The sequence below is a fragment of the Perna viridis genome, chromosome 9 (genome assembly GCF_037379345.1).
Source record: "Perna viridis isolate PV_CMFRI_1.1 ecotype Kerala chromosome 9, ASM3737934v1, whole genome shotgun sequence".
NCBI classification, from domain to species: Eukaryota; Metazoa; Mollusca; class Bivalvia; order Mytilida; family Mytilidae; genus Perna; species Perna viridis.
In genome coordinates, this window is record NC_142453.1 from 19334755 (window position 1) to 19351317 (window position 16563).

The following is a 16563-nucleotide window of genomic DNA, read 5'->3' on the forward strand; positions in this document are numbered from 1 at the left end:
TGATTTACGATCAATTTCATACTTACGACTTTTTGTAAAACCGACGCCTGAGCGTAAATGGCTGTATTATCAACTGGGTCATGTATACTTATGGACAGAAAAGGCATCAATATCCGGTTTGTGCATGTAAATTCAGGAACTTAAAAACAGTAAACTGGCAGCTTCATTTTCGTACACTTCGAACAATGTGATTGAGAACAGAACCAGTCTCTGTAGCGTTTTTGATTAAGTTCAAAACATATCATTTATTTTCCAAGATATGGATGGTCAAAACAGTCAACAGAAGGCGCTCCAATGTTTACGAAAGTACCATTACTCATAATTCCATGCGATTGCCAAAACGACCCAAATACATTACGGACCACGATAATCGAACCAATAACCGTGACTCGCGCAGTAACGTATATATATATATATATACGTTACTGCGCGAGCATATTCCCAACGATGTTAGAACTGTCAAATTTGCGGGACTCGAACTCATACCGCTTTGACCTTTATGGCAACACCCCTGCACAAAGTCCAGTGCCCTAGACCACCCGGCCAGCTAGGCTGTATAAAAATATAGCTTTCGCTGGCCGGGTCATTCCTCCTCGTAGGTTTAATCTAGGGCTGTAACTTAGTACACGATGTATGGTAGTACGAGACAGTTCATTTAGATGTTATTATGTAGGATAGAGGATCAAATTAATGATGCATGTCACAACAAATCAATATTATACAAACGTCTCAGAATGTGACGACTCTATTCGCTACACTGCTCCATCCACTACATAAAGTTACATAAATCTGAATAGGGTACATTTTGTTCTAACTTGTGCTTACTCTGTCAACTTCTCTAAATATGTCTGAAAATACTTGGATTGTCTCGACTGAGTCTCACCATGTCCAATCAAGTCCCAAAAAGTCTTGACTGTGTCTCGACTTGTCTTGACCCAGTCTCGACTTGTCTTATCTTGTCTTGACCAGTCTCGACCAAGTTTTCACCAGTCTCAACCTGTCTCGAAGAGTCTTGAACAGTCTTACCAGTCTTGAATAGTCTTAAAGAAGTCTCGACGAGTCTCAAATGAATCTCAAACTGTCTCGATAACATATATTTAACAATTTAGGACTGAAAACAGTCCTAATTTAAGAATTCAAAGATAAAACCACTGTATCTCTTTTATGCATGAATTGCCTTTTGCATATTTTAATGGAGACTGTTACTTCATTATTCAGGTTATAGGAAAGAACATTCATAGTGATACTATCATATAGAAAACATCAAAGTTTGGATGGAAGAATTTGAAAAGAAATTCATAAAAAAATATTTATTAAATACAAATTACTCTGCCTAATTTAAATCAATGCATGCATACAAACATTTTCAGTAGATAACTGATTCTACATACTCTTAGATTTAAACAGCAATATTGTGCTGAGAAATTGAATCAGTAACAACTGAAAACAGTAAAATTTTGGCAAAAAAATGTGCAGATTATAGCTTGAAACCCGTTCGTGGTTACCTCTGAAGCCCGTCTTTTTTAAATACTCCTGTTCAGCCCGAAGTTATTTTTAAAAAGAATCTGAATCGCTTTTCGGTGTATCTTAACACCGTTCAGGAGTCCTGGGTACACACAGGACCAAATAAAAATTCTAGGTACCTATATATGACGTTATTATTATACTAGAGAAAATTGTATACTAGTATTTACGCTATTCAGCCAATATAAGATATACCGTGCAACTGGTTCTGGTGCGTGGCATTTATTACGATCCTCGAAATCACAATACACATATTACTTTCATAAATTTTGAACAAAATTGTGCAGATTATAGCTTGAAAACCCTTCCGTAGTAAGCTCTGAAGCCAGTCTTTTTTTAAACACTCCTGCCCCGAAATTATTTTTAAAAAGAATCTGAATTGCTATTCGGTGCATTTTAACACCCCTCATAAATCCTGGGTACACACAGGACCAGATAAAAACACTAGATACCTGTATGTGACGTTCATCATTATACCAGAGAAAATTGTATAGGAGTATTTACGCTATTCAGACAATATACGATATACCGTACAACCGACCCGGCAGGTGGCATTTATTCCGAACCTCGAAATCACAATACCTACATGTACATGAACTACTTGAAACACATAAGCGATAAACATGGTACCGTATAAAATGATAAAGTTGTTTCACTATTATACAGATATATTTTGATTTATAATGTTCGTGTGATATATTAATTACAAAAAAAATTATACATTTCTTCTTTTCCCTTTTTTATTTGCTTTTTTCATGTTGTGTGTTTTTTATGAAATAAAAATTATAGTTTATAAAAGGTTGTATATAGAGAAGAAAATAGGTTAAATCTTGCCTGTCAATAATAGTATTATCTTTTTAAATCAATTTGCAATTAATTTTCTATATCTTAAGTACATGTATGTTTAGTCGGAAGAGAAACCAAAATATGTTTTAAGCATTTTAAAAATAATTGAAGGTATGAGAGATACAAGATGCATCCCCTATATAGCATAAAAAAGGAAGATAGTATGGACTGACGAAAGTACGGACACCCTACATCTTGTCACATCCTCACTGCAAATTTAGGTATATCCAAATGCCTGACCATTTAATGATATGGTTTAACGTGTTTTTGGCAGAAAGAATGAGAACGACCTTCCCAATTGAACAGACCCTGCTTTAAACTAGTCGTACAGCCAAATAAAAGAAGTTCACACTCTCACTTGCACCGAAAACAATGTGTCTGGCTATCTTTTTTGTTAAGATTAACTTGTATAAGTATTACGAGATATGTATTCAAAATCTGTAGCAGATGTTCCGCGTTAATGTTGTAGATGCACAATTTTGCATGATAACGCAAAATATATAATAATAAACAGTTTAGTTGACGCTAATAAGCCTCTGTGGTTACATGTACATGTTTGACATAATATACAAAAGGTTTATGAACTATCTCACTTTTTATCAAGTAAAAAGCAGACAAGTGGCATGCAGCAAATTTGTATCAGTTTCATGTTTAACAATATACATGTTATAAAAACATGCAATTATTGACTCCTTTTAGTTTGGCTATGCATTATAAAATTGAATGTTTGAATTTGTTAACAACAAAACACAATCATCGTAATCATCTGAGATGTAAGCTGGTTGTTTCTATGGTTTATAAGCTATTCTTTTTTTAGACGGTAGTTTCGGTGTAATACTTAGATCGATTTTATTTTAAACGAACATGTGTCTATTGGTGTCAGACAGGAGCCAGTAACGCGGGGATATAGAGGTGAATGATGTCTTTTCTTACATTTGCATAGTTATTGACCTGTATCAAATTAAAAGGGACTTCGTGTATGTACATGTACCTGTAGGATGAATTGTCAATGTGACATTTGTATTACTGTTTTTCTATATAGTAATCTATATAATATACACGCCTGCTTTATCGCTAAAGTTTTAAGGCGATCCTTTCTTGGGTTAGTCCCAATATTACAAAAACTTAATCAGGGGCTTTATTATATGTTAATAAATATGTAATTTCATATTGGCCCTGGTATAGGTTTGAGGTCTCCCATATGGATCGAGGCCAATACGGCTGTCGAGGCCAATATGATTGACCGAAACCTATAACAGGGCCAAATTGAAATTACATATTTATTGATAATTTTATTAACCAACTCAACTAGATGATTTGTTGAAAAGTTGTTTTTGTGTTTTACCAAAATCATGTAGGTTTATTTGCATTAATCAGTAAATATCTTTTTTGTATAAAATGGAAGATTTTTTTGTGTTTCTGCAGCTTTTAGTCCTGGTGATCATTCATTCATTCATTTCTTTATTTCCCCAATATTGGGATTATATGAACATAGATAGAACATATTTACACATATAAAAAATAGTTACATGTATGTATGTATGTATGTATGTAATATTATAAATGCAAAAATAAAGTCAACAAAATTTTATAATATATACACATATCACATATATGTATGGTGAGGTTGAGTGAAGTAAGAATATATAGAAAGCACACTGACAGGGGTAAAAAAAGAACAAACAAAAAACAAACAAACAAAGCCCCAAGGAATGCTGACAATGTCACATCGTGACCCTACAAGAACGCAGTTCTTTATCTTAGGCTGCAGTGGCTCTTACAACGTGGATATAACACAATCGTTGGAAGGAATTCAATTCACTTTCTGAGTACTGTGGCTGGCTGTTTTCCGAGCATAATGCAGTACAGTGACTCGTCATCGCACTCACTCAATTCGACATACAGTTCAAGCGGAAGATTCTCGATAAGTAAATCCCACCATATGTCGAGTAAAGGAGATGTAATAGTACAATCTATGCATGCATGAATCCTTATATCATGAACAATTCTGTTACATAATTTGCAAGGCTGAGTGTGTCTTTTTGGTGTAGATGAGATCAGTTTTGCGATGAAAAATGCATTCTTCAGTTCCATACAGTTTGAGGAATAAGACCATACTCTAGCGGCTGAGATTGAATTGTGTATCAGTTTAAAGCGAGAAAAATCGTCATGATCTGAAACTCTGTTATTCCAATCGGCATCGTGTCTTTGGTTTACTGCATTTTTCAATAATCGTTTCCATTCTAGTTTGCTTGGAAAATGTCCCGCCTGCTGGCGGTGTCAAACGACCGGAAGTTATGATGCCGTATTGGCCCTGGTTAGATCCATATTGGCCATCCTTTTTCATATTGGCCCCGTATATATGCCCGGTTTGAATTCATATCAATTGGTCAGTTTTTGACATATTTTAACGTATTCTGGGTAGTTGGTTAATAATATTCCCTAATTAATTAAGTTTTCAGAATTTAACATAAAATATATGTATTTAGACATATGGTAGTTAGCTGACAGTTGATAAGTGACACGCGTGTATATTGCGTCTTTAGTGACATTACACAGATAATGCGTGGAATTATTTAATATGTAGTATACTAGCGGTATACTTGTACATGTGAATGTAGAAAAAAAAGTCACAGGAAAAAAAATTCACGGAAAAAAAGTCACAGGAAAAAAAGTCACGGATAAAAAGTCACAATACATGAAAAGAAGTATTATATTCAAATCTTAATTATCATCTTAATACTTCTATTTCTAATTTTATTATATCTATGACATATGTATTCACCTTTTTTTCATAGGTATATATTTTCAAGATACTTTATTTAATTGGAAAGAAATATGTCAACTGTCATCTTTATATTAATTGTCAAACTCATATAATCATATCACATGTATTGTATCTGCTTGTTTGTTTGTTAGTATATGTTTTGGATTATTGTAATCCCTCAATAAATTGATTATTTAAAGACAATAAAAACATGACATATAAACTAACAATTAATCATTAAAACATGCAAGAAAATTTTTCAAATATGTCACAATAAATTAGTGTTTAACCCACATTTTATTCCAGAAGTAAATCTATGTTCACAGCAAAAGTTTCGAGTAAATCATACCAAGTCAGAGTATTAATATTATTGTGACTTCATTTCCTGTGACTTTTTTTCTACCAAAATTGTGACTTTTTTCCTGTGACTTTTTTTCAACAAAGAATTAAAAAAAAAAGATAAAATTCCGAGCTGAATGGAGATTTAAGGCTCGTCCCTTACTACACTTTTACATGTATAAAATTCACGTGATTATTTCTATTTAATGATTAGACAACTCAACTATATACATGTATATACAAATTACCTTAACGATTAATTATTTTCATTGTGTGATGTTTGGTAATATGCAGCAGATAGATCACGCACTGAGTAATACCATTTATAATCGAAGTATTATCTGTTTTCGATAAGTTACATGGGCTATGTATACATGTGTATAAAGAATATGTGTTTATATCGAGTGAAAAATAAAGTGGAATTAGCGAGAAAACAACAATGCAATATTTAGAGATGCCTCATTGGAATAAATATAAAAAAGAACTTCATGTATTTCAGTGATAAACTAATCTCAACGGTGCAACCAAATTTGAGATCATTAATTAAAAATATGTTTACATGTAATATTAGACTAGGAGCTTGAAACTAGTATTCCTATATTAAAAATTAATTCTTTAAAAAAATGACGGTTTATGTCGATTGTGCCACAACCCTGTTGTCGGCTGTTTATTTTAGTTAATCGGATTCCCTGGGATAAATCCACGATGATATATCTACTTAATTGCAAATACATTATGTATTGGACTTCATTTGTACTTAGTTCAAGGGACGATTTTCCCTCAATTAAAGATAGCGTTGGCAGCTTCTTTTATCTTGTCGCGGTTCGAGGATCTGTTGACACAGGTATGGGCTTGCAATTAACAGACAGGTATACACGTAGGACTTCATATGGTGCAACATGATTATTTAATTATGAAACAAGTTGCAGAGTTTTTAAATCAGGAAAACAATCAGTTTTGATCTACCACAGTGGTTTAATGTAAATTTTGAATAACAAGACCAATAAACATTTTACAAGATTTGTTTTTAATATGTTTTGGGGAGGAAAAAGTTTGTCACGTAAAGTCTCTCACATGAAAGAGTTGAAATCAGGGAAATTTCCCCTATACCGACTGTCAGAGGTTACAAGATCTCAAGTTAGAGAACCCCTCATGTTTGGGATACTACCCTTCATATGACAGTTTTTAAGTCCATTGTAAAACTTTATAGTTATCTAAATACATGCATGCAATTTGTTAAAAAGTGGGAATATTTGTGTAAATTTAAGTAACTTTTGCAAAATGAAGTACATTTTTATTTCCATTAATTCATAAGTTACAGGCCCAAGTAAAACGCAATATTTCAAGGCCTACAACTATTTAGGTATACCCCGGGTAGGAAAATTAAGAATATTATATGTTTGAAGTGGCTCGAATAAGACGTTAATTACAATAACAAATAAGTGAACAATAGCCACTTTTAAAAGTTAAAAAGGAACTTCATAAAAAATATAAATTAAAGGTACAAAATTGACAAAATTATAATATGTCGTGAAATGTTAAAGTAAAGGTATATCTAATATTTAGAAATTAAAAGTATCTTTATTCAGAAAAATATACTTCAGATACAATAAACATTCCCACTTTTAAATAAATTAATACAATTTACAATTTCCAAACATTCTAATGCTATAATGGATGAAAAACTCATGTCGAGACTAATAAGGTTGTTGAGAGCTTTGAATTAAATTGTTGAGCCAGTTTAGTCGAGACTGGTTGAGACTAAGTCGGGACTATTCGAGACTGGTAAGACTGTTTGAGACTGGCCGAGACAAGTGAAGACTTGTGAAAACTTGGTCGAGACAGGTCAAGACTGTGTCAAGACAAGTCGAGACATGGTCGAGACTAGTTGAGACTAGTTTGGACAAGGTGAGACTCGGTCAAGATAATCCAAGTATTTTTCAGACATATTTGGAAAAGTTAAGACAGAGTTAGCACAAGTTAGAACACAATGTACCCTATTCAGACTTATATAACTTAGTAGTGATCGGATTAAATTGATACAGGGAAGATATGTAAACGTATAGAAAGGTCTGAAAAATTCTCAACGATGTTAGAACTGTCAAATTTGCGATGTAAATTTCTATGCGTTTACATATCTTCCTTGTATCAATTTGATCCGATAGAGCAGTGTAGCGAATAGAGTCGTCACATTCTGAGACGTTGTATAATATTGATTTGTTGTGACATGCATCATTAATTTGATCCTCTATCCTACATAATAACACCTAGTTAATCTGCCCCGTACTACCATACATCGTGTACTAAGTTACAGCCCTAGATTAATCCTACGAGGAGAAATCACCAGGCCAGCGAAAGCTATATTTTATATAGCCTAGCTGGCCGAGTGGTCTAGGGCGCTGTGCAGGACTTTGTGCAGGCGGTGTTGCCGTAAATGTCACAGGAGTTCGAGTCCCGCGGAGGGAAGGACCAAAAATTTGCATCGCACATTTGACAGTTCTAACATCGTCGGGAAATTTTCAGACCTTTCTATACGTTTACATATCTTCCCTGTATCAATTTGATCCGATGGAGCAGTGTAGCGATTAGAGTCGTCACATTCTGAGACGTTTATATATATATATATACCTTTTTGAGTTAGTTTATACGCTTCCGAAGGGAGCGTTTATGGTTGTATTATCAACTTGGTTTTGTATACTTATGGCAAGAAAAAAAATCAATAGCCGGTTTGTACCTGCATTTTCAGTAGCTGAAAAACAGCACAATGGCAGCTTCATTTGCGTATGCTTGTATGTTTTGGACTGAGAACCAAAGCGGTCTCGGAAAATATTTGCTAGCTTCGATAATTAAATACAAATCGAATTATAGCTTTTCCAAGATAGGGTAGGCCTTATAGTCTGCAGTATAGCGTCCATGCGACAGTTTCACAAAAAGTCGTAAGTGTAAAATTGATCGTAAGTAATGACGTCATAACAGAAAATAGCATTGTTACGTCATAGCTTACGGTCAATTTTACACTTACGACTTTTTGTGAAACTGACGCCAGATGTTTACGAAAATTACGTAATTAATATTACCCACAATTCTCGGGTCATAAAAATTGCGAAACGAAAATAATTGATAAAAGAAAGAATCGAAACGAATCAATTAAATAAAATGAATGAAATCGTTATAAAATATAATTCAACTGTACAAAATGAAACAGAATGAAGCGAAACTAAATGCAATAAAAGAAATCTTTTTAGACGTTTCGCTAATTTAAGAAGCAGTCGCGCTTTTCACAAAAAAATCGAAAGAGTAAAATTAGTCATAAGTTATGACGTCACAATACTTTTATTTACTATGAGTCTTAACTTACCACTAATTTTACACTTACGATTTTTTGTGAAAAGGACCACAGAATGTTTACCAGTGCTGGACGATTCGACCAAAGACATTTCGGACCATGACAACCAATAATTCCTTATGAATGCCGGACATTTCGGCCATAGACATTTCAGACCATGACAAAAACCATAATGCTTTAGGACAAATGTATATCATTACAAAATTTACCATACTTGAAGGTTATGAGTATAATATATCAAATCAGAGCATGAGGAATGAAGCAAGCAATCTTAATCAACATTTGTTTCTTCATCACTTGACTGATAACCAAAACTGTCCGCACTGTAGGAACCACATTGAAGATAATCATCATTTCTTGTTATCTTGCAATTACTATGCTCACCACAGGAGGTCAGTGCAGTCTGTCTGCTTAGACCTTAACATTATATTGATGACAGACATTTAATTTTTCATAAAATATTGATTTTATTAAAAAAATACTAATTTATTGATCTATTCATCAGCATTATAAATGAATTATTTATCATGCACTTTAATTTAATTATTGCTAGATATTAAAAATCATTCCAAATCAATTCCATCTTCCTTAGTGAAGGGATCGATGCATGATGTCTAGAAAACATGAAATATGCAGAAAATACCTCTTTTTTCAAGATCGAGTTAATAATTTTCAATCTTTGAACTTTATCCATCAATGTTTACAAAAAAATGTATATTGATAATATTCTAAAATAAAAATAAAAAAAAAAGAGTTTAATTTGAAGATAATGGAAAAGTTATGCATTATAATTTAATTTGCACGGAGAATTACTATTACAATATGTATAAGTCTGAAAAATTCCCAACGATGTTAGAACTGTCAAATTTGCGATGCAAATCTTTGGTCGTTCCCTCCGCGGAACTCGAACCCGTACCGCTGTGACATCTATGGCACCACCGCCTCCACTAAGTCCACCGTCCTTGACCACTCGGTTGCCATAGTTGTCACAGCGGTACGAGTTCGAGTTCCGCGGAGGGAAGGACCAAAAAATTGCATCGCAAATTTGATAGTTCTAACATCGTTGGGAATTTTTCAGACTTTCTATAGGTTTATATATCTTCCCTGTATCAATTTGATCCGATGGAGCAGTGTAGCGAATAGAGTCGTCACATTCTGAGACGTTTGTATATACATAGGTGTGTATGTGTTTTCAAGTCATATGAATATCATCTATCTGCATGTTGTATTTGTTGCCTTGTATGGAGAGGATATATGTAGGCCTTGCCAATCTTATTCAATTCATTTATTGAATAAAGTATGTTTAAATCATCAAATCAGAGCTGACAAAAAATATCAAACTAAGTTGTTTTTTATTAATGTTTCTTCGGATGCGTTAAAAGGTTTTACCTTCGTCATATTATTTATAATTAGAAGGTGTCTTTTCCTTGACATGATATTGAGCTTAAATGAGTGAAGACTATTTACCTTTAGTAATGTTGCAATGTTCAATGTAATGCTCCACCAGTAGCAGTTGGATACGACCGCAGAGATCAAACCCCTTGATAAACCTCAAAATTTGGATTGCGATTGAATATTTGACAAAGGCTTAGAATTTTTGCCAAAATCGTAGTGGCCCCTATTCCGGTGTGGTTCAAGTCACAATACCTCAAAACGATACCAACATTAAGGGTGTGGCACTTTGCTGTACAATTTCAGAGATCAATTCACTGTTAATCAAGTTATTATCCAGGCGTCAGGATACCATGTCCTTGTAGTACTATTTAAAAGAGATTTATTTACTCATGATCACCATCAAATCATTGTCATGAAAACAGGAAAAAAAAACATGTTTCTGGTCACTTTTTGATTCCTTAGTCCTAAATGGTTCAAATCTTTAATGCGAAAAATCAATCTCTGTATGATCATTTGGTATAGTATTTTGTGGACCAATATCCAAGAGGTCCACATACTTTTACTCAAGTGAAAAAGTTCAATAATAGATCCTTTGAAAAGGAACTTGTTTTGTGATCAACTTTTTTTTGCCCCAACTTCATAACAGTTGGGGTCATAACCCATAAAATTAATACCAACCTTCCTTTTGTTGTTAGGAATCTTGTGGTAAAATTTTTATAAAGATCAACCAACTAATCCCTGTTCACATCCAGTTTAATTGTATGTTACTGGAGTATATAGGACAACTATTTTACATGTGTATAATGCTGGTCTGCCCTGTTGTGTGGGGGGATTGGAGACCCATAGGTGATCTTGCACTGACATTTCTCATCCTGGTCGGGTTGTCGTCTTTTAGACATATTCACCATATCTGCTCTTGTTATAATACTGTATTAAATTTATCGCATGAAAAATAAGTGTCTATGGACCATGATACAGACATCAAAGTTGACACAGATGATGACAAAAATATCCATGCTGACAGCACAATACCATTATACAACCACATTTTTTTGTTTGTTTTGTTTTATGTTTTTGTTTTTTGTTATTTTGTTGTTTTGCTTTTTGTTGTTTTTGTTTTGTTTTTTGTTTTTTTGTTGTTTTTGTTTTGTTTTTTGTTTTTGTGTTGTTTTTTTTGGTTGTTGTTGCACAGAATATCTATGGGCACATGCTAAAATTACTATTCATCCCATGGAACAACAGTTTAAACTCATCCAGACTCCAGTAACTTAAAAAATCTAACTTCACCTATTATCAGAGTTCTAAGAAAGATATCTAGAAAAAATAATTTCACTAATACATATACCAAGATAAAAATAACTTTGATTCATTGTGAAAAAATTGGCTGGGAAAAACAACTGAAAATGAAATTAATTAATCATGACTCAATAATATCCAAAAAAAAGCTCACTTTCACAATTCTTTAATATTCACAGAAAAATAACTACAATTCATCCAAAAAAATTGGCAGTGGGGAGACGACTTAAAATATCCTGTAACATTTGTGTAATAAATCTGATCAAACTAAAATTTGAACTCCATGTGGTGGAGTATATAAAACATACTCTACAATAAATACTTCTTACAATTTGAAATGAAAGAACCATCAGGCATTGAGACTAAAGAAATGGCCAATACGTACAGGAAGCAGAAATCCGACTGTGAAGGCTATCAAGAAGAAGTTTTTTAGTTAGAAAATGAACCAAAACTCTGAAATATTAAATATAAAACAAGCTATCATTTACTAAGATTTTATGGTCCTCGTTACAAAGTAATGCATTTAAAATTGAAAAATTTTGATTTTTCATACATCATCAAGAAACCCAAAGTGTCACAGACAGTAGACTGATAAATAGACAAACAAACTGACAGCCATGAAAATCATTATATAAAAGCAATATAACGTTTATGCCTGCCTCGTCGAGTGGGGTGTAAAAACAAATTTACTTAGTGGAAAGCCATCTACAATGTTATACATCTACATGTATTATTTTACATAATAAGACAATGCTACATAAAATACTGGTCAAAAAGGTCCACACCTTTTTTTTTATTTTTTCTTCACGTTACAATATTTATACACATACAAAGTACATCTCTCAGTCTTTTGTCCGCATATTAAACTCTTTATCTATCATTCCTCACGTTCACACCACTAAGTTTGTACATTTTACTTATATTCCACAGTTTGTACAGGACACTAACATGAATAACAATCACTTTATACTAGTAGTATAAAAAAAAAAAGTCTACACTCTTTTTTACATGATAGTATTCAAAATATGTATATGTACATGTATATATCAACATAAAGGACCAAAAGAAAGGCCAGCCACACTATAGCCCCGACTCAAAATGGGAACAATTAATTTCTTTTGCATGAAATCTTGATTTTTCACATTTCCCCCTAAACATTTATTGCCTTATTTCACCGGGCCTTATTTCAAACTAATACACGTAACATGTGAAACCCTAGATCAACCCCTAGTCCAATTACGTTCTGTTTTTCTAAGTCTGTGCCTCTTTTACAAAATTTGTTTCCTGAATACGTTTACCTCTAACCTGTAAGGAATTTTAAAATTTTCATTTTTAAATCCTGATTTTTTTTTCTAAAGATCTTGATTTTGATTTTCACTGACTTGCATCCTGCCTTTTTTAAATCAAATTTTCATCCTGGATTTTTCTACACATAATGTCCTGCCTTTTTATTTCAAATTTGATGCATATCATGTTATACATGTGCAAGCAAAAATTTATGCAGGTTGAGAATATTTCACTTAATATGTGGATGAGAATAACATGTATGTATCAATAAAATTAAAATTAATCGCGACAAAATCAGCCATCTATCAAAATACCATGACATTTAAACTCCATGAAAATTAATTTTTCAACAGTAGGTACATTTAAGAAGCCAATGCAAGAGAACAACTTATTTAAAGCTGGATGATAAAACTGCTTTATATCCCATTATACATTGTACATGTAATTGTACACTCTTGGTTTGGTCCATATACAACATATACATGTATAGACAACTCATCATGAATACAATGCACTGGAAGAGGAACAATTATCTCCCTTTTACCAGTTACTAAAGTTTCCAAATTTTCCAGGAACAATTTTTGCCTTTTTCTTCTCTGTTTCAGAAGGTTCATCATCATTTGATCTCTTCTGGGCATCTAAATTGATATATTTGCCCACTCCAGACTTATAAACTTTGGGAGAACTTTCCATTTCAACTTTTTTCTTTCTTTCTTTCTCTAGCTTTGCTTTCTCCTCTTTTGCTTTCTGAATATCTTCCTCCCTCTCTTTCTTCAATACTTCATCTGCCTCTTCATAGGGATCAACAAAAACAGTACAAGTCTCAATGACAATGTCACTTTTAGGTCTATCCTTCTTGTCAGTTTCAACACACTCAATTTGATCCAGGATTCCAATACCCCCAACTACTCGCCCAAATACTGAATGCTTCCCATCCAGATGATGTGCAGATCTCAAGGTGATAAAGAACTGAGACTTGTTTGTGTTTGGGCCTGAATTAGCCATACTCAAAACACCTCGTCCAGTGTGTTGTAAATTAGGTTTTAGTTCGTCTTTGAAGGAGCCACCCCATATTGATTCACCACCAGTTCCGGCGCCTGTTGGATCTCCTCCTTGCAAAACAAAATTTCTGATTAACCTATGGAATTTTGTTCCATTGTAATATCCGTTCTTGCAATGTTTTAAAAAGTTTTCGCATGTTTTGGGGACCATATCACAATATAATTCAATATTGAGTTGACCATAATTAGTAGCAAGGCGAACATAACCTTTCTTATTAACTCTCTCATATCGAAGTATGTCTTCATCAATGAGTGCATTTTCATGCTCAGTCACAGGAACCATTGCAGTTGATGTAAATGAAGCTGCCACACGCCCAGTGGAATAATGGGCAGAATTAAACTTATCTGCCGCAACTTTTGATGTCTCTTCCTTGACTGGGGCCTTGTATGTCTTCTCAAGCTCATCAAGAACAGACTTTGTCATGCTGCTAACAGTTTTTATTTTAGAATTGTCTTTATCACCCTTTGCTGCACTGAGATTATTTTTGATGTGATAAAAAGTGTTAATATTAAATTTGTCAAGATTATTTGGATCCTGTATGGTGATAACATCACTCCTAGCAAATTGTTCATCTGTAATCAAATCTTTCAAATGACCTGTCTTCAAATTCAATCGTTCAACTGTATCTTTAGTGTAGACATTGCCAGAAGGTTTGATAGCAACAATTTGAGTGTTTTCAGTGAACTCATGGAATGTCACTGGATCATGATATTTGCCACGCGAATTCTTGTGAAAATTCAAGTGAATTAAATCTTTGGCAGTAATTTTCTCGCCTGTTACAGGATTTATGCCATATTTCTTTAAAAATGGGACAATATTCATTATATCGAAAATAACACCTTCTTTCGTACATAGTGGATTTTCAAAGGGTTGAAACGAAAGGCTGCAACAGTCAAACGGCAAGCGCTTAAAGTCTGAAGAGAATCTCTGTTGTTTATATCCACCAAATTCGTTTTTCCATTCAGTTGTTGTCAAATACAACTTGTCTTTTTGATGCTGTTTTTTGCCCATGGTATTAGGGTCTGGTTTATTAATCTGGTACCTGTATTGTTGGCACACCAACGGAATATAGTCGATTAAGACTGCTTCCCATTTAAACAGGAAATAACGGTTTCGATATAAATAATACCGTAGTCGGTAAGAATATGTTCAGGTTCCGATTTTTCTTGAGATATCATCTGAGGGCTTTTTTTTTGCTGACTAGGAGATCTTTAATGACAATCTGTAAAATTTCTGTCGCTGACGGCTACTGAATTCTTATTTTGTACTAGTTCGATTTTCCTTTGACCCTGCAACCCTCCTCACTATTTACATGTATGTGGAAGAGTAATCAAGGGAACCAAGGTTATAGCGATAATCAAAAGTATGTAATCCAGGGACAAAGACCAGACATGGAAAACAGACATACACAACAAAGAACATAAGTAACTAAAATCATACATACAAAGTAACAAAAGTAAATGAGCAACTCGGACTCCACGGATATTGCCATATTAAAAAAAGAAGAGAGTTGTAAATAGGGACAGAAAAATTGTCTAATCTTGTACTTAATAAAGAGACGATCATTTGATTCAGGGGCAGTAGGGTGCTGGCAGTTAAGTAATATATTGGCCTGGAAAAAATTGGAAATAAATATTCTAGCCTCCAATTTTTAGAAAATAAAAAACAATCTGGTCTCCATTCAGATTTTACTACACAGTGTAAAGAAAATAAATAGCATTTGAAAAAAAATTTTCTGATATGCATTTTTTACAAATAAATATTCTGTCCAGACCAAAACTGTCTGCCCACATCAGGATCAAATGCATGATCGTCCCCTAATGATGTTTTTTCTTTCTTTTTTATGTCCAGACCTGTAGATTAAGGTCTTGGACCCGGACAGTTCCGATCTGCTGGCCTCTTTTTCTCTTGACAACTTTTTTTTAAATATCTGATTCGTTAATCTTATATAAAAATCCGCGTATTTGCCCATTAATCTATGGGCCAAATTATTGAAAATATCACAAAGAAAAATGCATTTTACCTTCTCCTAGTACCTGCATAAGGTAATTTTTCAGTAATATTCAGTGGCGGTTCAAGCGGGGGTACAGGGGGTTGTTACCCACTTTTTATTGGACATTTTGTCCTTTTCATGTGTAAAATTAAAAAAAAATGCAAAAAATATCATTGCACCCCCCTTTTCCGCATGTGGAACCCCGGTTGGCACCAATCATTTTCAAATTAAAAAAGGTTCTGGATATTGGAAATATGATTTTAGGCTTTTCCTATGAGGGAGCGGGCTATTTTTACTAAAAAAAACTTAGACATCGTTCGTTAATGTGTACCGCTGTGTTATTATTGTTGCTTGTAATTGAAAAAACACCTAGAAAAAACTCTGCGCAAAGCTCGATTTGGTGGTACCCCCGCACCCCTCCCAATATACCATATAGGATACCCCACATATAAGTCATTTAAGCACTCAGATGGGGAAACAAAAAAGGCCTTGTGTGCACAATGCTGCCATGTAATAAAGAATTCCATTTAGCGGTTTCAGAGAAGTTGCGGATTAGAACAGGGGACAGATGGACGAACGAACGGACTGAAAAACAGACGGGTACCATGATCACTATATACCCTACCTGTTTTAAGCGGGTATAAATAATCATATAGTGGTAATTCAAATAGGCAAGAATTGCCTAATGAAATGACTACAGTGCCGATG

General features: G+C 33.7%; 1 protein-coding gene across 1 annotated transcript; it reads right to left on the reverse strand.

Annotated features, from left to right (window-relative positions):
* Positions 1-12276: 12276 nt before the first annotated feature.
* On the reverse strand, positions 12277-14937 carry LOC148607215 (RING-type E3 ubiquitin-protein ligase PPIL2-like). Its single transcript, XM_088545474.1, has one exon. It carries the CDS (start codon positions 14871-14873, stop codon positions 13341-13343), a length of 1533 nt encoding a protein of 510 aa, XP_088401600.1. The 5' UTR covers positions 14874-14937; the 3' UTR covers positions 12277-13340.
* Between the last annotated feature and the right edge of the window lie 1626 nt (positions 14938-16563).